Source organism: Phocoena sinus, chromosome 9 (assembly GCF_008692025.1).
Source record: "Phocoena sinus isolate mPhoSin1 chromosome 9, mPhoSin1.pri, whole genome shotgun sequence".
NCBI lineage: Eukaryota > Metazoa > Chordata > Mammalia > Artiodactyla > Phocoenidae > Phocoena > Phocoena sinus.
In genome coordinates, this window is record NC_045771.1 from 71,177,416 (window position 1) to 71,200,318 (window position 22,903).

General features: G+C 39.1%; 1 protein-coding gene across 4 annotated transcripts in view; it reads right to left on the reverse strand.

The window, feature by feature from the left end:
* The window catches only part of SNX13 (sorting nexin 13), a 141,842-nt gene extending 135,306 nt beyond the window's left edge, over window positions 1-6,536 (reverse strand). For 3 of the 4 annotated variants that reach the window (XM_032642868.1, XM_032642866.1, XM_032642865.1), the window contains exon 1: window positions 6,318-6,536. In XM_032642868.1, coding sequence (XP_032498759.1) covers window positions 6,318-6,329 — 12 coding nt within the window. In that variant the 5' untranslated portion in view covers window positions 6,330-6,536. The remainder of the gene's footprint in view (window positions 1-6,317) is intronic. The other variant, XM_032642867.1, reaches the window with a different exon arrangement.
* Between the last annotated feature and the right edge of the window lie 16,367 nt (window positions 6,537-22,903).

Consider the following 22,903-nt stretch of genomic DNA (forward strand, 5'->3'; position numbering starts at 1 on the left):
ATTCTGACAAAAGACCTCAAAGCTTCACCTGAATGATGGCCAAAGTGGCACCAGTTAGCTCTGATAGTGAATTTTCTGAGGGCAGGTTTCAGGTCAGACACAACTGCAGCACCAGAACTTAGCATGTGCCTACCACAGAGTAGGGGTATTTATGTTTGGTGAACAAAGTGATCCACAAAAATTAATCTCCATTAGTACAAGTTACAACCAAAGCCTTATAAAAATTGTATTAAACAATTAAGAATTAAGAACTTATTAATTTATTTCTTAAGAATCTACCAGGATTTTAATAATTTACCAGGGTTGATTAAAAATAAAGGATTTCTTTTCCCACGAATATTTCACACTGTGTATAAACAAATGACTACTAACCCTCAAATAAGTAACCTTTTTCAAAATATTTTTTGGAACTGCCCTTTCAGAAATTCTCTGGAATCAATTTACCAACCACACAAGAAGCTATCCTTATTATTACTCGGCAAGACATGCTCTCAGTCTATTTTTTTTCCTTTCCCTTCTTTTAATCTAGTCCCTGCCTCTCTGTAACTGCACCAATGGCCAGGGGACACCCTCTTTCTCCTGGGATCCACTGAGAAGCTAGTGAGCCATAAAGCTATGGAGCCTAGAACCTGAATTCATATTAGTGCAAGACATATAGAGAACAAAACTGATGTATTAACCACTAATATTTGTATAATGATTGACAGTTTACAAAGAATTTTACTCTCTATCATTTTATTTGATCTTCATAACAATGTGAGAGTAGCTAGGAAGGTGCTATTATTATCCCAATTTCACAAAGAAGGAAACTAAGGGCCAGAAAGTTCAAACAACTTCCCCAATGTCACATCATAAATAAGTGGTGAAGTTAAGACTCATCCTTAGAAATGCCTAACATATAGGTCATATTCGTGTAACCTCACTATTGTGGTAGTTGACAGACAAAGTATGCATCACCATGACTTCAACCTATTACTCAAGTTTCAACCATTTTTTAACATGATAAAACAGAGCTGTCCACTTGCTTTAATTCAAAGTTCCCTCTCCTCACAAATATATAAGGCATTGTAATATGAAAATTAAACTCGACTCAGAAAGTCAATGTTAGAGTTCCATCAACTGAGGGAGCACTTGATGGTCTGTGAAACCGCAGAATTTCAAAACACAATTTAAAAAGCCATACCCTGAGAACCTCACTCAGGAATGCCATAAAGTCACTTAGCTTTGCCACCAAATGGCTAATTGGTGAGTAGCCAGCATTGGAAACTCTTAACGATGATAGAACCTGTTTTCTTCCTCTTCCAGAAGCTCATGCTCCCTCCTTTTCCATTATTACTCAGCTAACAGAGCTTACCTGATCCACCTAAAACGATCTACTTCAAACATCCTCGCATACCCCTTTTTTTCTCTCTTTACTCTAGACAATACTCTTTATTCCACAGTTAAACTAGAAATGACACTAAACACAAGCATGAGCACATCTAACAACGTGATTAAATTAAGAGATAAAGCACCCTTTATAATCTGTAAAAGTGTATACATGTGCTGGTAGTTACTACACACAGAAATGTAAACCCATACACTTTGCAGTGGCCTTATGATTCACAAACCAATGCCTTGTACCTTTAAAACTACAAACGTCTGTACTTTAATTCCGTATTTCCTCAAATAAATAAAAGTAATTTTATAAACTTGTAGCAATTAAGGCAAAACTTTTAAACACAGTGGACTAGTTAAGAAACTTTTATCAATTTCTATGAAACACTGGTCAACAAACTTTGGAACAATCCATCTGAACACTAGTATCTCCCTACCTAGGACTCCCAAGGATGGTTATGGAAATCTAAAACCTCTATTTTTAATATTCTGAAATGCCAAATGGAAGACCTACGTTTATCTAATATAAAGTTGTAGAGTTTAACTAAAAAAATCACACATTTGCTTTTGTTTGCAATTCTGTCAACCAGCTAGCTAGTTGATAATCAGAAGTGATGAAAAAACGGTATATGCGTGCTAGAATAAGAAAATATAATGAAAATAAATACTAAACAAATATAGTTTATTTATAAGCTCTCTGAAAGTCTGGAATCAGTGGGGGGAAAATAAAACAAAGGCCCTTTAGAATTCTTGAGAAACGGTTGGCAATACTCAACTTGGCTTGTCAAAAGATGTAGAGTGGCAAGCCAGCCTCATTCTAGACAGTAATGTCCTTCTACTTCCCTTATAAAATCTCTTTCCCACCTCTTAACATCCTTTGAATAGCAATGGGCCTATGCTTCTTGTTCTGGTTAGTAGCCTTTATAATGTCATTAACTAATAATTAAAGAAATAGCTCACGTCATTTAAGGAGTAACCCACCCCAAGAGTATTTCTCTTAACTAATGTATTAACGAACAAAATCAAGTCATAATTTTTTCTTAACCACTTACTATGGGCAAGAGTGTGTGTGTGTGTGTGTTTAAAAAGAGCTCTGAAAGTCCAAAGACTCTCCCTTAATGCACAACTCATCACATCTCAGGATTTCCCAAAGTGAAATACAAGAAACTCTGTAAGTATCTGTATTCGTCAGGGTTATCCAGAGAAACAGAACCAATAGGAAATTTTTTTAAGGAGATTTATTATGAGGGACTGGCTCACAAGATTATGGAAGCTGAGAAGTCCCACCATCTGCTGTCTGCAAGCTGGAGAGCCAGGAAAGCCAGTGGTGTAATTCAATCCAAAGGCCTGAGAATCTGGGGATCTGATGGTATAAATCCCAGTCCAAGGGCAGGAGAAGATGAAATGTCCCAGCTCAAACAGTGATGCAGAAAAAAGGGAAAATTCTTTCTTCCTATTGTTCTACTCAGGCCCTCAAGAGATTGGATGGTGCCCACCCACACTAGGGAGAGCAATCTAGTTTAACAAGTCCACCAATTCTAGTCCTAATCTCATCCTCATCCAGCTGCACCATCACAGTGGTACCCAGAAATAATGTTTAATGTGGCACCCCAAGGCCAATCAAGTTGACACATAAAATTAACCATCACAGTCTCTATGCAATTTGACACAAGTTCTAACACATTCTTTGACAGCAAATCACCTATCAAAAGCTATAAGAAGTCCTTTTTAAGTTCCATTAGGCAAATCTTCCAAACTTATTTGAACTACAAAATTGTACTCCCTTAATTATTAACCTGGGACCTCTAAAAGTGCAGCAGTTTATGCCTTACCCATCTGTACCATATTTGTTAACCACAAAATCCAAGAATGAGTGTTAATATATTTAAAAAAATCAATAAATCTAGATGGAAATAACTTAGCACAACTACAATTTTTATGTAACATTTACTAATGCTCCACGTTTACACACAACCCAAACAACTACTAAGTTTAAATAAGTACGATTTTTATTCACTATTTTTAAAAGCACAAGTGTCAACAGGCTGGTAACTGGTTTTTATGCACAGACAATCTCTAGAGTATGCCACAGCAGTGGTGCAAATTCAGCATATTTTCCTACATCTTCTATTAACTTCAGTTCTCTGCAATAATACATGCTCAGAAATAATAACCCAGTAGCTTTTTAAAGTGTGTGTAATGAAAATTCACTAATAAATATTTCATTATATTTGAATGTGAAAATTCAGATTAATTGAAACAAGTTCTCAGGTAAACATCCTATACCCTAAGTCTGATATGTGGAAGTTCACTCCTATTTATAAAAAAGAGTGGGTGGGGCTTCCCTGGTGGCGCAGTGGTTAAGAATCGCCTGCCAATGCAAGGGGCCAAGGGTTCAAGCCCTGGTCCAGGAAGATCCCACATGCCACAGAGCAACTAAGCCCGTGCGCCGCAACTACTGAGCCTGCGCTCTAGAGCTCGCAAACCACAACTACTGAGCCCATGTGCCACAACTACTGAGCCTGCACTCTAGAGCCTGTGCTCCACAACAGAAGCCACAATGAGAAGCCTGCGCACCGCAACAAAGAGTAGCCCCCACTCTCCGCAACTAGAGAAAGCCTGCACGCAGCAACGAAGACCCAATGCAGCCAAAAATAAATAAATAAAAGATAAATTAAAATAAATAAATAAAATAAAATCTCTCAAGAAAGCCGAAAACTATTCATAGAGAGGAAAATGGTCAGAGTTCTATACTGAGAGTCAGGAGATGGGATTCTAGTTTTACCTTTGCTTCTAATAATTGTTTGGCCTTGGATAAGTCTCTGGGCTTCAGTTTTCTCATCTATAAAATGACTACTCACAACCACAGATGAGATCCAAGTACCATTTAATGTGGGCCTTACTTTGGAGAGGTAATCCAGTGTAGTGGTTAACGATAAACTCAGCAGAGACTGCCCAGGTTGGAATCCCGGCTCTTCCACTTAAAAGCTACGCACAGCGCGCGCGCACACACGCACACACACACAAACACACACACACACAAACACACACACACACACACAAACACACACACAGCAATAAAGCACATCTAACTACTATCACTGACTTACTGTTTAAAATATTTCACTGAAAGATGAAATTATTTTAAAATACAGAAGCTTCAGGGAGTTCCCTGGTGGCCTAGCGGTTAGGATTCCGCGGCTTTCACTGCCGTGGCCCGGGTTCAATCCCTGGTCAGGGAATTGACATCCCGCAAGCCACGTGGCACAGCCAAAAAATAAAATAAAATAAAATACAGAAGCTTAGAAAGTTCAGCCTTTCCAAATCAAGACTCTCATTTTACTAGCAAGCACTGAGTTCATGTGAAAGCAGTACAACTCTTCAAAGGCTGCTAACCTAAGCCAAATTTAACCAAAAGATTATCTCATAAAATACTGTACATTAGCAACACCACTCAAAATTTATTATAAGGCTAATTATTCCCAACAAAATATCACACTAAAGGTAAAAATAGATCTTCTGCTACTTGCCTTTTTTTTTTTTAACCTAATACTGCTAATGACAACAGAGCTTATGATATACCATAATCTCTGTGGATAAAATTAACCATGGGAATAAAATTAACTACAGGAAAGAAAAAAATAATCTGTAGAATTCAGAAATATAAAGTGAACTACAAACTACTAGAAATAAGTAGTTCATGAGTTAAAAATCAACCAATAAGTATTTACCAGGCCCTCCTACACCAGGCTGTGTGCAGATTATTAAGTACAAATACCAAAGTATGAAGTTCCTCAGAGCTAATAAGGCTGGAAAGGCAAGTCCTTTATTATCACATTTTCACACAACAAAAGCCACTCATCTACAAACATTTTTATGTCCTCCTTAGCCCAAGTAAGAATACTTCTCATTACCCATTAAAATTGTTTGCTATCCTTAGTTCAGCCCACAAAGATGCCCAAACTAGTCCGTGACAGCTGACATTGGAAGCTTCACAGGACTTAAAGTGAGTATAGCTTCTAAGATATTTCCTCAAATCCACAAGCTTCAGAATTTATCTTCAATGACACCCACACTAACATATACCACAGCACATAACTGTTAACTTAGGTCAAGTACCTACTTACAATTTCGTTCTTCCCCTTAAAGTACTGCTAGTAAAGGCAAACTCTACTTCTTCAAAAAGTCTGCTTTTTGCAATGGTCATCAAGCACTAGAAAAGGGAAATTGATTGGCTAGTCACAGTTGCCCTACTTCCATTTCAGAATCAAGGGAAAAAACTGTTCCACTGAGAGTACCAAGGAAGTCTTAAGCAAATCAAGAGGATAGATGCTAAACTCAACTTTCAGATTCCTACGATTTAAGCTAAAGGTGACAGGGTGTGGGAGAGGGAGGTGATGTAACTGGGCTATCTAAGTATTCCCCTGAGAAAAAGAGGTCCTCTTCACGAAGCAGTCAAGGTAGGGGGTGGGAAACAAACCGGTCTGGCCGAGTGACAAACCCAGGATGCTGACCGAGCTTGGAGGTGGAGGGCCCTGGAGGCCAGGGACCCGCGAAGAGAGAGACCTCGGGAAAACCGTAGGGGAACAGGAACCAGCAGCAACGCGGAGAGACCGACACTGCCACAGACCAGCGTGTAAGGGGACGCCACGAAGGGAGCGGCGAGTTAGGAGGCAGCGACGGCAGGAGGGAGACCAGTGCCAGGGGCGACGAGAAGTGGCAACTGCGAAAGAAGAGGCACAGGCAGCCGGAGGTGGCGGGACTGTTGAGTCAGCACAGCTCCTCTTCAGGGGGCACTTGTAGGATCCCCGCTCTGCTCGGGCCCCGGGGCCCGCTACCAAGGGTCGAGCCCGCAGGCGGCGGAAATAATGTTATCCGACAGGCAGGCGCCGGCCCCTTCCCCATTTCACAGGTAAACACTGGCCGCCGTCGCCGCTTACCTCTGTTAACATTATTACACCCCGGGGAAGTGAGCTCCTCCCTAGCCTCGCCGCATGGCAACAGCCGTAGCAGCAGCGAAAACTGCCTGAGCCGCCGCCAACGGCGGCAACAGCTCCTTCAGTCCTCTCCCGGGCGGCGGCTTTACTCGGCTTCGCTGGCTTCCCCCCGGCCCGGCAGCTCTCGACGGACGCGCCGCCATCTTGGAAGAGCGACGTCCGCGTCTCCCCGCGACGTGCGCTCCCATTGGCGGGCGCAGGGGCAGCCGGCGTCTCGTGACCGTCGCCATAGCGCCGGCGCGAGGGGAAGTGGAGGCGGGTGGCCGGACACCCAATCGGCGCCAGCTGAAAGGGCCCTGGGGCAGGGCGCAGAGGCCGACTTGGGACCGCTGGGAGGGCAAAGAGGCCCCCGCGCGATGCCGGCCCGGGAGTCCGCGCGCGCGTCCGCGGCGGCCGCTGATCCTCCGCCGCACGCCGGGGTCGGTCGGCCCTGGGGTACAGCGAGACGGGCAGAGGCCGAGGCTTCCATGGATGGCGCTGCGGACCTCGCGCGTCTCGGGGACAAGGCGGCAGATGTCCACTAGAAAAACTTCCCTCTCGCATATCTCCGGCCCCGCGGCGACCCAAGAGCAGGAGGGGGATGTTCGGCTTTCTCCACTGTCTGGGGCTTAAATATGAGCTGAAAGTGCTCCCTCCTCAGCCCCTCTTTCCTTCTGAACTTTGACAGAAACTTTCCTTTGTCCTTACCAGTCCTCAGCGAGTTCTCTTCTGGGGTGCGCGACAGGTAGTAGAAGTGATACAGGCATATCAGCTTTACGCCGGTCGTAGCAGAGTGTCGCTGATTCGGTGTTTGGCCAGCAACTGTATAACAATGAGGGCTTGGTTTTGCTCTTCCTAAGAGACCTCTAAAAAATGTAAAGCCAATTTTACTTTTTAACTGCGGTCTGTACAACTTCACTGGCTTCTTGATACAGTGTGTGCGTGTGTGTGTGTGTGTGTGTTTGTGTGTATCATGATGAGCAAATTTCAGCACGTGTCATTGTCAATAGTCCTAACTTAAATGGGACTGAACTCTGGAACGCAGGGTGCATAGAAGCCCCTGTTACTGACACCGTTCTGAACCTGCCACTAGGCGAGTTACAGTGTGTGAAACTGAAGGCAGTCACTTCTACCTGAATTGTAATGAAAGTAATTTACCTGAACCTGCTGTCAAAGTGAGTTACCCTGTTGTATGTTAGAAACCAGTTTCCAAGGAAATTGACAAGTAAATTTTCAAATTTGACACGCAGAATCCATCCACCTCTTTCAAGGGGTTACAGAGGCATTTGGGAAAGAAGTTCCTTCCCCTTAACAATAGTACTGTTGTGTAAAATGAAATTTACCTAATACATTACTCTTATATTCTCAAAACATTAAGGCATTAGAAACTTTGTGTTACCTCTGTTGTGTCCTTATCAAGGAAAGAGAATGATTCATTTAGGTAGCCAGGTAGAAATTCAAGATAAATCCTGATTTTACTCAATTCAACTAAGTGAGGCAAAGTAATTTTGCTGTTGTTTTAATCTACATCTAATACATAATTTTCATATTACTGGGCCAGCAAAATTCTGACCTCTGCAACAGAATAAAATGTGTTACAGGGATTGACAGAATAGCCATGAATAGAAAATAAGATTGGAAAATACTCTCTGGCCTAAGATATTAAGGAAACAAAGAGATACCAGAGACAACAAGGAACCTGGAAAAAGATAACTGTTCCAACCTATAAATAAGAAAACAGAGGAGGCTCATTAATATTTAAGATACCAACTAGTAAATTAAAACTGTAATTTAGGTGTCTGGCCTGAGTATTTAATTTTCTTTTCACATGTTTTTCCCATTCCAGAAGGAAGGCATTTTCACTTATTTTAAAGGTGATAAATTAAGTGTAGGCACAACTTGAGGTTTGTACCAACCTGTAATATGACATGGCTATGCTTTTAACATTTAGAAGTTTGTCCGTAGACCTAGGAGCAAGCCAAAATCATTAGCTCCAAGTTTTCTCAGCCCGAGTTCTTTCTGTGACCTAAAAAACCTTATGTTATCTAGCCTCCCCAGTCCCACCCCACATCCACCTCTCTGACCTCATTTCTGCTAAGCGCTGCTCCTATAACAGCAAGGCATCCTCTAGCCCTGGGGCCTTTGCACTGAATATTTATCTGGAAGGATCTTTCCACCAGGTACCTGCATGGCTAGATCTCTCACTTCTGTTCCATCTTTGCTCAAATACCACCTTTTTCAAGGAAGCCTATTCTGACCATCCTTTTAAAATGTTGCCCCTCCCCCAGTGTCCTCCTAAAAGACTCCCAAGGAAAAAGCCTAATTAAAAATGAAAACAAAATCCTTTGTGTTGAAAGAATTTTTTTTTCAATTGACCATTGTGTGTTCTTATCTTGCAATTAATGGGGGAATTACTTTCACTGTCACTAGAATGCCAGAGAGAAGTTTATGACAGAATAGTAAGCTGAGCCTTTCCCTTAAGCTTATATTACTGCTGATATTTTCAATGGTGATAATGGGATGGGGGGATAATAAAGATAAAATATGTTTAGAAGAAAAGCTTTCTTGCGCTTCCGTGGTGGCGCAGTGGTTGAGAGTCCCCCTGCTGATGCAGGGGACACGGGTTCGTGCCCCGGTCCGGGAAGATCCCACATGCCTCGGAGCGGCTGGGCCCGTGAGCCATGGCCGCTGAGCCTGCGCGTCCAGAGCCTGTGCTCTGCAACGGGAGAGGCCACAACAGTGAGAGGCCCACGTACCGTAAAAAAAAAAAAAAAAAAAAAAAGAAAAGCTTTCTTATGTATATATACATTGGCATGAGTCAAAGTTAATTTGCTAGCAAGGGAAGCAACAAAGTAAATAAGGTATGTCATTTCAGAGATTTATGGAAGTTGGAAAGAGAATGCTTATAGAAGCAGCTAGCTTCAAAAAAAAAAGTAAGCATCTGATTTGGCACAGATTACAGTTTCATACCACGTGGTCTTAAAAACATCCTATCAGTTGTTACAGAGGAAACCTGGGACAGGCTGACCTGAGATGCCACGTTCTTTGGCTATCAATCAGAAATTTGAAACAAAACAAAACTATCCATCTTAAGAAACACATGATAAGGATACATCTGTGGTTGTTATTGCAAAAGGTTTGATTCCTCAGCAAGCAGTGTCCAGTCTAACACAGGAAAGGATGACAAAAAGAGGTCAGAGGCAAAAATCAAGTGTGTGATGCTTTTAAACAGGCCACTGCCAGTGATTTCCAAACCTCCGAGCAACAATTCCGAATATCCAATTTGCCTAATTTTTAAATTTTAAAGCAAAGAAAAAAAATTCATCTACATATTCAGGTTGTCACATGTTGACTATAATCCTTTTCGAGAAACTGTAAAAGTATAGCATCAATCTCCCAAGCAAATTGCATCTATCAAACAGTTGTCACATTTCATCTTTTGGTTTCTTAAACCATATTATTAACTGCAGTTTCTTCATAATGCAATGTCATCAGTGTCACCTACCACCTGTACTGAGCATTAAATAGTACATACATTCATTAACAAGGTCCAATATCACAGCCAGTGAATCAGTATTAAAATAATGCATTGGCAACAGAGAAGACACATTCTAAGAACAGACAGCAGCAGGATATCCTGATTCTTACAGCTTTAGTATGACGACAGTAAAGCAGAAATTTCAAGGCATTTAAGAGTGTTCTGAAGTCTAGCTTCAAATAGCTCCGCAGGTGCTTTTTTCTTACACAGTATTTTTTGAGGAAATACTGATGCAACTCAAGACTAAGAGAGAAGCAGTAATAAGGTGAAGTTTTGCTAACAGCAGATGCAGCCATAAAATAATAATATTCACAAGTCCACAATGGTACCAAGATCTCAATAGAAAGGACCATATTACAAATATGTAGAGTCTGTAGTGTATTTCAGAGATTTTACTAGATCACTAACAGCCCCAGTCAATAGTTTTTAAAACAAGTATTTTTACACCATAAAAATCAGCACTTTTCAAACAGTTAATTCTCAATTTTGAATACTATTTTTCAATATATGGGCCAGGTGCTGTGGGAAGCATTTCGCATATACTGAACAATTGAAAAAGACCATCACAGTAGATCTTATTACCCTCCAGGACGTGAGTTTAGTAACATTCCCAGGATCACCTATCAAGGATACATGCTATCAACAAGATCTTGAAGCTGACCTCAGTCACCTCCTCCTCTTTGAGTATAGATCTACATAAATTATTTCAAATTATTTTGCATAGGTGACTTGTCTCTTCTCCATTTTTTATTGATTCAATCATTTCTTTATATGCGTATGTACTCGTAGATATTTATTTTATACTTTGGGTTAAATCCAATACTATTTTATTTGGTTGTTCAAATTGCCTCAGCTTTGGCTACTGGGAGCTCTTTCAGTTGTCCTATGTCCTTTTAATATAATCCCATCAATGTGGGATGGTTTTTTGTTTTTGTTTTTGAGTACTTCCTTAATTTCTCATACTACAAGATACTTCAGGCTCGTCATACCTCTGTCCTAGAATCAGCCATTTCTCTAAGGAACTTTGGTTCCTTTACTGGAGAATGGTATTAGAAATCAAGATCTGTTCTTGGTTTCTAGAAACTAGAAACTAGGAACACATCTAAAAACTAGATGTGTTCTTTGCTACTGGTGGTGCCCTTTCTTTTCAGCCCTTGCAGTTAAGAAAAGGAAATATATGCATGTACACTAACCTATATATATATATACACCTATCTATATATATTTCTGTATGGAACCATCTGTACCTATATTAAACTAAACACAAATTCATAGTGATGTCTACAACTCTAACGCATTACCAGAAGGATCATTCTAGCCTCCTTCCTTGACTTATCTGTAAATTTTCACTCCAGCAGTGAGAAACCTGATTCCTACTATCAGCCATCCATTTATTTACTTGTTCAATTCCAGTATGCATGTATAGCTGTATCAGGATTGTTAGCCCATAACCCCTTGTGAAATCAATTATAGTACAGTCTCTAGGTGCAGTTTCTTTTATCTTTAGTCTTACAAACTTCAGTCATTTCCAAAGTTACTTAGTTCAGTACCTTTCCTCCCACCCTCTTCAGTGAGGTCGTTTCTTATATTGGTAATATAGTTAGATTCTCTTGTTGCAGTCTACTTTCTTTCTTGAGATTCCCCCAACCTCCTAAATAATTTGAATTTTTAAATTCGCATACCTTAAGTTTCACTCTTTGTGCTGATTTCTGACAAACGCATAATGTCACATCATACAGAATAGTTTCACAGCCCTAAAACATAAAGAAAAACGCATAGTGAAATTACTTTTACATTTTCATGCACAGACCCAAACAACTAATGATTTTATAGAAGAAACCTCACTTGGATATAGAGATATCATAAATATATATACATCTATATTATATACATATATAATATTAGATATATTAGACATATAATCCTCTATAATACCTGATATTAAATTCTTACCACGTGCCAGGCTCTGTTCTAAGTGCTTCACAACAACCCGAGAATATAGGAACTGTTATTATTCCCATTTTACAAATGAAGAAATTGGGCCCCAGAGAGTTAAATTTTTTTTTTTTTTTTGCGGTACGCGGTCCTCTCACTGTTGTGGCCTCTCCCGTTGTGGAGCACACACTCTGGACGCGCAGGCTCAGCGGCCATGGCTCACGGGCCCAGCCGCTCCGAGGCATGTGGGATCTTCCCGGACCGGGGCACGAACCCGTGTCCCCTGCCTCAGCAGGCAGACTCTCAACCACTGCGCCACCAGGGAAGCCGGAGAGTTACATTTTTTGTCCTAGTTGCACAACTAGTAGTAGAGAAAATATTTAATGAAAAAATTAATATATGCATACATGTATGTATATATATATATATATACACTGTATAGTTATATATTTCAGAATTATATGTGTGTATATATTGTGTTTTCAAGTATATTAAATCAGTTAACTTTAAAAACTAAAATTTTTCAGTGATCCTGTCCCCAGTTTCTTCTGTGAATCATAAGAATAGTGACTGGCCTTTGACCTCCTGTTTCTGCCTTCAGCCAAAGGAGGAAATGAGAAGAGGAATCAGTACTCACAGACAGAACCTAGTATGTCCACTTATTTAAGACTTACCTCAGCTAGTTCCATTTTTACAGAGTAAGAGTGAAATCAAAGACTGCTATTATATTGCTTCCTACTTTACTAGCTTAATAACTAAGGTAAAAAAAAAATTGTTCTGAGTTACCAGTGTTTTTAAATGGTTACATATTACATTAATTGGCATAAAGTTAATGAGACCTGCCTTCACCCTTGCATATATGGTAATCTTTCTGTTTTCAATAAAATTTTTAAATTTAAAAATAACTGTAATAGGCACTTCCCTGGAGGTCCTGTGGTTAAGACTTCGACTTCCAATGCAGGGGGTGCGGGTTCGATCCCTGATTGGGGAGCTAAGATCCCACATGCCTCGCGGACAAAAAAACAAAACATAAAACAGAAGCAATATTGTAACAAATTCAATAAGGACTTTAAAAATGGTCTACATAAAAAAAACCTTTAAAAAATTAAAATAAATTAAGAAAAACAAAAATAACTGTAATAGATGTACATACAATTGAATGGAAGAGATATTAGACACATGCCCCATAATATTGGCCATGGAATGAGAAGAGTAGAAGCCTGAGAAGATTTGCATTGTGGTCCTGTCTTTGCTATTAAATAGGATTAAACCTTGAAAGTGGAAATTCATCATTTTTTGAGCTTCACTGTCTTTTTCTGTAAAGTTAAGAGCTTGAAACATATAATTAGATTAACATTAATATACTGTGTACATGAATACAGTCAGTTGTTGCTTGAAGCATTGGGCAATGCACTGCCGCTCAAGATCAAATGCTCTCTAAGGTTTGTTTCAATTTTAAAACTGTGGTACTTATGATAGCAAGTTTTCCTATCACTTTCCTTCAACAAGCATATTCATCATCACCTTTTTCAAAAACCTTGCTACCAAGCAGAGGCTGCTGTGAACTGTTTGTAGTAATGAACTCCTTGAATTACCACCTTTCCACTTAAAATGAGACACCTCCTACCTTGGAACAGCCATGTCTGCAAATATCCATGAACAGAGAAATCAGCAGAAATGTCAGGAAGAGTTCTGGTGTATAAAAAACAAAGCAAATAATCAAATAAAAAGCACCTAAAATCACACTATTCTTGAAATCTATAGGACATTCACCTATTTTGGATAGATAAGATTTATCATGTTCACTTAATCAGCAAAATGCTGAGGGTTTCACATTTTATCTTTAAAAATAGATGTCCTTTTTGGGTTTTCCTGTTGCTGGGGAAGTGTACTTTCTGTTGCTAACTGAGAGCTAAATGTTCTGCTTTGAATGGAAGATGTTTGTTTTTATCAGTAGGAGTGGCAGAAGGATGAATGAAGGAATCGCCCCTTTTTTTAACTTGTTTCTGTAAGTGAAATGTCTGCCTTCTGGGTAAAAGCATATGATTGGCTATTTACCAGAGTATCCTTTAATAGAATCATGGAATTTGCTCATTTGTTTACACATTACTTTATTCACTAAACCTTAAATGAGCTAGCTATTCAATTTTTAAAGATCACAGGGTTATGGAATTCTTATTGAAACACCTGTTATCACTCAATCTCTAATGGTTAGAAGGTACAAAGAGATTATCATCTTCGCATTTTTGTCTGATATAATTTAGTCTCAAAAGGGGGAGGAGAATAAGAAATAGATGAGATCTGACTTTCCTTTCAAATCTTATGATCATATAATTAAAATACAAGGCATCTTCCTCTTCATCTTTATGTATTACTGTTTGCACTATTTAGGGCAGGAAACTGAAAGGGGAAATATCACAGGCAAGCAAATTTGAACAAAATAGTACTTTGGTATATTTACTTTCATGCTTAAAACTACATTAAAAAAATATATACCCATTCTGGCTATCCTCAGCTTAAGGTAAGAATTACAGAATTATTTTTTAAATGTAATTGTCTTAACTTGAAATTAAATTCTATATTATCACCATCTTAATTGCATTGTAGTACTCTGTGAAAAACTGTTGATTTCTTAAACAAGGACTTTTGTTTTGTTTGAAGCTGTATCTCTCGGTAATTCATCAAGTTTATACTTTATGGTTATGCCAGAAATTTTGGTTACACTGAAACTCTATGCTGTGAAAAATGTAATTGAGTTTCCATCTTCCAAATTTCATTTTTTGTCTTTAGAAGTAAATTGTTAATCTTTGAGCCACTGGCTTTTGGGAAAGAGGGAATATTTCATTATATCTCTCTAAATCATTCTGTGGCATGATGATGTTGCCTTGGCCTAGTCACTTCATTTTCCTCCTGGGCATTGAGGCAGATTACAAATCCTGCCTGTCTAGGTGGGGTCCAGTAACTAGCTCAATGGAATGTAGCAATCTTCCTCTCTTTCCACCTTCCAAGGTGACCTTGGATGCTACGCTAGATAATAGAGACTTGAGTTGGAAGGAACCACACAGGAGAATCTGCCCACCAGATCCAAAAAGAAAATCTTCGGACTTTGCACAAGTGACAAATTCTTTTGTTATCTTGGGTTGTTGTTACGGTGTTAAAACCCTCTCTCACTCTACTTACTGACAGTAGGAAGTGTCTAACCTGAGAAATGCCCCCCTCCTCGCACCCTCCCCACCCCCTGCAAATGAGGGGACTGTTTTAAGTGATATTACTTAAGTAGATCCTCAATAGTTCCACTTTTTTTTTTTTTTTTTGCGGTACGCGGGCCTCTCACTGCCGTGGCCTCTCCCGTTGCGGACCACAAGCTCCGGACGCACAGGCTCAGCGGCCATGGCTCACGGGCCCAGCCGCTCCGCGGCACGTGGGATCTTCCCGGACCAGGGCACGAACCTGTGTCCCCTGCATCGGCAGGCGGACTCTCAACCACTGCGCCACCAGGAAGCCCAGTTCCACATTTTTTTTAAGGAGAACCATTTTAAAAGTTACGGCCTGGGTGTTACATATTAGACAGACAAACACACACACAGGCGTGCGCGCACACGCACATACACCAACACACACACATAGGCACACAGAGACGGCTCCCAGAGACTTCTGGGAGAGGCGGATGAACTGAAGACCCTGTTCCATCCAGTCTTCTCAGAAAAGAAAACCAGGTAAGTTAATGGAATAGAAAAAAGAGTGAGTAATAGACAGGCATGAACCAGAATCAAGGACCAGTTGCTCTGAAAATCCTGAGAGCCTTCCAGGAGAGTTCTAATAGCCACTGCCCAAGTATGCAGCCAAATTAGGAACCAAGGAGGATGCAGACCAGACCAGTGTTTGACTCAGGAATTCCATCAAAGAATGACTTCCTGGTCACTTGGAAGGTTTTGCCCTGGGGATGTCTTACAGGTACTCCTCACCTCTGACAGAGTCTCCCACACTGAACAGTTCACCTGGGAACAAGGGAACTAATGTTTTTAAACACCTCCTCTGTGCCAGGTGCATTCCGTACCTTATCTTTAAACCTCATGGTAAGCAGTGTTAGCCCCATTTCTAAAATGAGGAAATTATGGCTCAGAAGGTTATTTAATTTGCCTGAGTCTTCTGCTAATAAACAGCAAATCTATTCAACTTTCTGACTTGAAAATTATCTCGTTTTTTCCCACGATACCTCCCCCAAGCTCAGCCTCAGATCTAGGATACCCTTCGAATGGCCAATAAAAACCTGTCTCTTTTCCCAAGCATTTCCTGCTTTTTACAGTCCAGATCTCTTGAGGATCTCTTGGAATAAACTATCATTTACCTAATGATGACTTGTTTTTCCAGTTTACTCACTTTTTCCTCCCTCTCATATAAGAGACAAGGGTATGAGCCCAATAGCATTTTACCTGATTTCTTCTGTTAATTTGTCAAATCTAACCATAGTTCTTCTCTAATGTAAACACGCTTTACCTCTCCTGGTTGTAAAATGCTAATCTCACATATTTATTGAATTTTTCTTATTGATTACCATGCATTCCACGTTCATTATTATCTTACAGAGCGCACTCGAGGCCTCTTTATCATTAACAGCAATATGATTTTCATATGTCTGCCTCAGGCCTATTGACCTCTGCCTATGCCATACCTGTACTATTAGCCAAGGGTATATGGTCTGTTTCTTTCGTTCTGCCTTCCTTTCCAAGTGAGGTGCCAGACTTTAGCTGTGTCGGGTCTGTTCTCCTTCACTTTTCTCCCTCAGAGGCTTATGGTTTTGTGTTTTTCCAGACGAATTACATCTCCCTCTTCTCACCTGCCTCTGACATTGACGACTCCATCATTAATCAATTCTTCCTCTTTCTCCTTAGGCCAGTCCCTAGTCCCTAAAGTATCCTTCATGACCATGGTCATAAGCTGCCTCTGAGCCCCATTAGAGCAGAGAGGGATGACCCTGTGATTTGTAAACACCAGAAAGAGCAAACCACAAAGTAGAGGTTGTAACTTCATCAACAGGCCTATTTTGCTGAAGCACATCGACATTTATGAGAAGTTAAGTCCAGGTGGTTTGCAAAGTCTCCCATTTTTGACATCACAGACTACTAATGTAAATTTATTTTCAGTCATTTCTGGTGATTTTTCTCCTAAGCTCCAGATAATCTTTCCCTATGTATTAGTCTCATTCATTATCCCTTTTCTTTTTAACCAATTCCTCAGAAACACGTTTGGTATAATGTATTTCACATAATTGTATGGGTTTTTTTTGCTTTGCTTATCTTTAGAAATAAAGGCACTAAAATGTTAAATGTACACTGAGGAAACCAATAAGGTTTTACAACTGTGCAACATTTAAAAGCAACAAGTCTATATACAACATCAAGGACAAAATAATTACTAAATGACACAATTACTATCCAGTTTCGAACTTAATTTATTTAGTAATTATTCTCATTTATCCACTTCTTTTACTGATTAAAGCACATGAGGGTTTGAGTCACCAGAAAGCCAACAAGTAGACACCTCTATAGTCAATGCTAAATACATAAAAGTAAAGTAAAATATCGAAAGTGTTTCTCACTGTTATTTTCCTTTATTCCTATTTCTTGGCCAAAGCATACTCACTAAAAGACAGCATTATATCTGAGATAAACAGCATTTTCCTAGCGTTCATTGTCCCACTTTGTCTAGTATTTTAGAAAATTATTAGAGTGTGAGATTCTGATAAGAGTTTATAATGTGAAGAAATAGAAGTCAGATTTTAATCACACACATCAGTGAAGGAGCAGAAAAGGCTTTCAGAGATTCTGCTTTTGCTTCCTTTTCTAAGTAAAATATAAAGCTTATGGAATTTACACTTTTTGCAAATGTGATAAAATAACCTGTCAATCACTTGCACTAATAAAAAGAGAAAATGGATTTGAAAAATCCCAAATAGTGAATAATCTAAAACTTGTCAAACTATAAAGTAAAGCCATTGAAATTTGAATGTATCTAATGCTGGATACCCACCTAGCTATATTTACTGAGTATACTGTTTTAGATAAATCTAGAGATTTAGAGATGCCATGGCAGAATCTTGATGTTACGTGTCGGCTCTCTATTTTACGATAACTTCAAGTTATTATTTCTTTTTTTTTTTTTTTTTTTTGTGGTACACGGGCCTCCCACTGCTGTGGCCTCTCCCGTTGTGGAGCACAGGCTCCGGACGCCCAGGCTCAGTGGCCATGGCTCACGGGCCCAGCCACTCTGCGGCATGTGGGATCTTCCCAGAGCAGGGCACGAACCCGTGTCCCCTGCATCGGCAGGCGGACTCTCAACCACTGCACCACCAGGGAAGCCCAAGTTATTATTTCTTAACTGCCGTTTCTTCATAGTAATCATGGAAACCATCACTAGTGGTGTTCTGGAGCTGGTACAGACTGACTCATGAACTCGGGGAATTGTTAGATTGTTAGAATTGTTAGAACTCGAGGAATTGTTAAAATTCTTAGAATTTTACTAGTTAATTTTTAGATACAGTAATTCTTAAAAATTAAAGTATATAAACTTATAATTAGATACATTATCTATAAAACAAACATAATAAGTACTCAAAAATCTTCACTTCCTAATTATTTTACTACCTTTTATTATTATCTGTGTTTTGAGGTTATTTATGCTTAGAGTATGATGAAAATACTACAGAATAGTGTGCTAGTTCTCATTTCTTCCCAACTCTCTGTTTACTGATGTCCTATTAGTAGCTTAAAATAGGCTGTGGTGGGAGTATTTACACCATGGAAATTGGCAGTTATTACAAGTCAAGACGAATTATTGTTTTGCTGATTTTCTAGAGTTGAGGAAGTGCTTGAGAACATGTTAATAATGCATATTAAACTTTAAAAGTGTCGTGACTAGCTGTTACATTGTGAATAACACACAAAAAAATTGAGGAACTATCCTTCCACTATTCAAAAATTATTATCCAATTCAGCAAAGAAATCGTTCACACAACTGACCAATGAGTGAAGTTCTGGCATTTTACTAGTTAATGAAAAAGAAAGTATCAGCCAATATTCTTGTTCTTCAAACACTTGTCAATTGCAACCACAGTTTAGCCAGGATACAAGAACAGCAAAAATCAGCAGAAGCATCAAATGAGAATCAACTGGCTATATTCAAATAATAAAAGTCTTGAACACTGTATCATTTTTAATAAGTTGTGTGCCACTCATTCTTTATATCAATAAAACGTGTAATAAGTTTATATGCATCTTTTAATATATGCATGCATGTTTTCCAGAGAGCCAGTGTACAAGCTCACTACTGTCTAGCACTTACACTCTGACCCCCTTCACACAGCCTCAGTTTTTTAATCAGTTGCCAGCTTACTCCCCTCTCCTCCAGTCTCACATTTGATTGGTTATGACTTGAACGATAAAGTCCTTCTCTGGTTTTGATACCTGGCTGCTCAGGAGCGCTGTTCTTCCTGGGGTTGCCAAGCTGGATATGCTGGCAGGTATGTTCTCAGCCATATGAAGAAGGCATTCCTGCAACAGGGGAAAATGAGATTAACATGCCAAGAGAAGTAGAGACAAGCAGAAATATCTGCACTTCAAGGAGTGCAGATAGAGTATGTCCTGGTGATCCTGAGTTCCCAGATCCAGTTCGTCCTATAGGCATTGCTTCCTATATCCATTTCTTTGAGTTATTTCAATATCTTCCCAGCTACATGGCCCAATACCTTTATCTTTGCCTTAAGATAATATGAGCTGGTTTTCTATCACTTGCAATTATAGAGCCCTGACTAATACAAATCCCTATGCAGTTAATGGACAGACTTCAGCAAGTCTGTAAACTGCCTGAAATTGTATGCAAGATTTTGTGTGTTTGTGTGTAAGTGCATTTTCCCCCCTGAGAATAGGGTTCATAGATAGAATAGAATCCTCAGATTCACAAAAAGATCTATAAACCCACAAAAGCTTACTTAAGTTAATGTGAATTGAAATAAACTAAACCTATATCTTTCTGTGTCAAAACTTGCTCAGCATATATACTACACCAACCTAGAGGTGATTACATTCACCTGAGTATGAATTTGAGTTTGTCTGTCTGATGTTTTTAACCTAGATTTTAAGGCCTCCTAAGAGTCTTAAATCCCAAAGGCACTTAATTTTCACTTAATTCCTTCCTTGTTGTTACATTCTTCACATACTAGCCTATTTCTCTATGTGTGATATTGTGAGCATAGTGCTCAAGAGAGACTAAAGTGGGAGACACTTGTTATTCATTTGACTTTTACGAAACTTCAAGGAAGATGAACATCTGATAAGAAGCCGGTATCTATATTCTATCAAAGCTTTAAAAATGACATTTATCCACCTTTAGAAATAACTTTCAAGGAAGTAATATCAGGCATTAAATCCAAATTGGATAAACACATATCAGTTGTTTTAAGATTATTTTCTAGGTTAAGAGGTTAAGGAGATTAAGTTATAGGGCAGGAAATATCTTTATTGGGGCAAATTAGAACTGGGTTCAATATGAATAAGAAAACAGTAAAAGGTAAGAAACCCATCTTGTTGTCTTGTGATGTTAGTTCTCAAGTGGAAAATAACTGTATTTGATAAAAAGCAAAATAAAGTGTTCCCAGTACTAGGCATTCAATCCCTTCACTTCAGCAAAAGCTAAAGCAATTTCCGAGGATGATTTTTGTCTAAGAAAAGTAATTTATTGCTTGGATAAGCATGACCTAGAAGGCTGTGCAGGTACCGCTCACCTAACTGAAGCAGTATTTTGTTAGCCTCTGTAAGAGTATTGGTTGATTGTACCTATTGCACTAAAAAGAAATTATTTAAATCGTATTTAAAATATAACAGACACAATAAAGTAATATAGTCAAAATGTCTTTGAAAAGAAATTTGGTTTGAAAATTAAAATGTGATACATTTAAATTTCTAAAAAATAAAAACACTCTGTCATCAAAGCCAATAGACAGCATTATAAATATCCCATCAAGACAGAAGTGAATAAACAATGTTTAAGGCTTATACGAATACAACTAGACTAAGATATCTAGTCTAGTAATGAGAGCTTAAGAGCTAAAGCTATCAAGTTAAATGGACCATTTTAAGAAAAAAATGACTACATTTAAACTTTACTCTTAGTTGAAATTTAGTGTTGCTTCTTTAAATCACATAAACTATTAAGTTGAGAGTGATTAATCAATGCACAGAAAAAGAATTCTAAACTTAGTTCTAAGGTTACAGTAGGTTATACCTATTTAATGGGTAGTTGGGTTAGTCCAACCTTTAAGGCCAGAGTTTATAACTGCCTTGGAGTCTATAATTGTCTTCATAAGTACTTCTCATGCTATTGGCTATAATGTTAATCCAAACATGTACAAATAGATTGATAGATAAGCATGACACAGAATACTATGAAGGCCTTGATCACCAAACAGAAACAATATTTTACCATCCTTTAATAAGGCTTGCTACCATAAGAGTAAGAAATTGACCCCTGGATGTTTCTGACTACAGAACTCAGATTTTCATGATAGTTCATTATAATAGAAGTGCAAGTTAACATGGCTCTAGGTGTTCAACTCTAAGAAGAAAAAGTTATATGCAAAAAATTGGTTTGGGAGAAGAAATATGTAGTTCCTTATTCTTCATTATCTACTTATCGATATTATTCATTTCTTCCATAAGATGCCTTACACTGACATCAAAAGTGGTAACTTGCCCCAAACTAAAAATATCCTGTAAACTGAGCTTGACACCTATTTAAGTCATTATTCTATGTAACCTGCAAATAGAGTCTAAAGAGGCAAAATAAATAATCAACAGAACCATGTGGCAATTCCTCACAATAAAGACTTTATAGATATTGAGGAGTATAGAAAACAATACACAGGGCTTCCCTGGTGGCGCAATGGTTGAGAGTCCGCCTGCCGATGCAGGGTTCGTGCCCCGGTCTGGGAAGATCCCACATGACGCGGAGCGGTTGGGCCCGTGAGCCATGGCCACTGAACCTGCGCGTCCGGAGCCTGTGCTCCGCAACGGGAGAGGCCACAGCAGTGGGAGGCCCGCGTACTGCAAAAAAAACCCAGAAAAACAAAAAAACAATACACACTGGCCTACACACAGCACCGACTAAGAGTTAGGATATTTTCATACTATCTGGGTGAAAATTACAAGCAGGTGATATGCACAGTTTATCGATATGCTTGATACATATCGTACCCGTGAAGCGTTCAGAAACGATCAAAAAAGAAATTATGAACAGTGTTTCAAACATTTAAGAAGTTAATGTTATATTTCAGAAGAGTAATGATTAAGCACCATTTTCTACTTCATACAAGTTACTTAGATATCTGCATAAGTTTTCCTCCTACATATAAAAAGCTGATAATACTAAATAGCAAAAACCAATCACTGATGCCACTAATATTGACATTTCTAGAAGAAGGACAAATAATGTAGCACCTTTCATAGCAGACAGGATTCCTACTAGAGGCCTGGGGGTTTGTTCTCTACTGGGTTTCTTCTTTTTCCTATTTCTCATTTGCAAGCTTGTTCCCGTAAGATAACAGCCTAGCCAAATGAATAACCTTTGTTTCTGAAAAGAGCCTCTGCCCTAGGTCCCTCACTTTAATAAACAGGGATCAGGAAGCTAGAAAAAAAATCATTAAATATTCTTTCGTAGTATCTCCTGAAATACAGCATCTAGAATTAGTCCTAAGTAGCCATCCTGGTGCCTTCTCTTTTATACCATACCCTGACTTCTTTACCTTTTCTAATTCAGGAGTAACTCTCAAACTGAAAGCACCTCTGACCCAAGAGATAGAGAGAGAACCTGCAAGGGAGGAGAAAGACATACAAATGTTGCAACAATTCAAGCCAAAGTACATAGGAGGCCCAAAGTTTACTTCACCGTGTCTAATTTTAAGTTTAAAATTTTGTTTAAAATTTCATCTCCTTTTTCCAAAAGTTCCACTTCTATCCCCCACCCCAAGCATTAGGACCATCTTTTCTACTCTCCCCAAATTTGAAAGTGGTTGAGAAATTTTAAA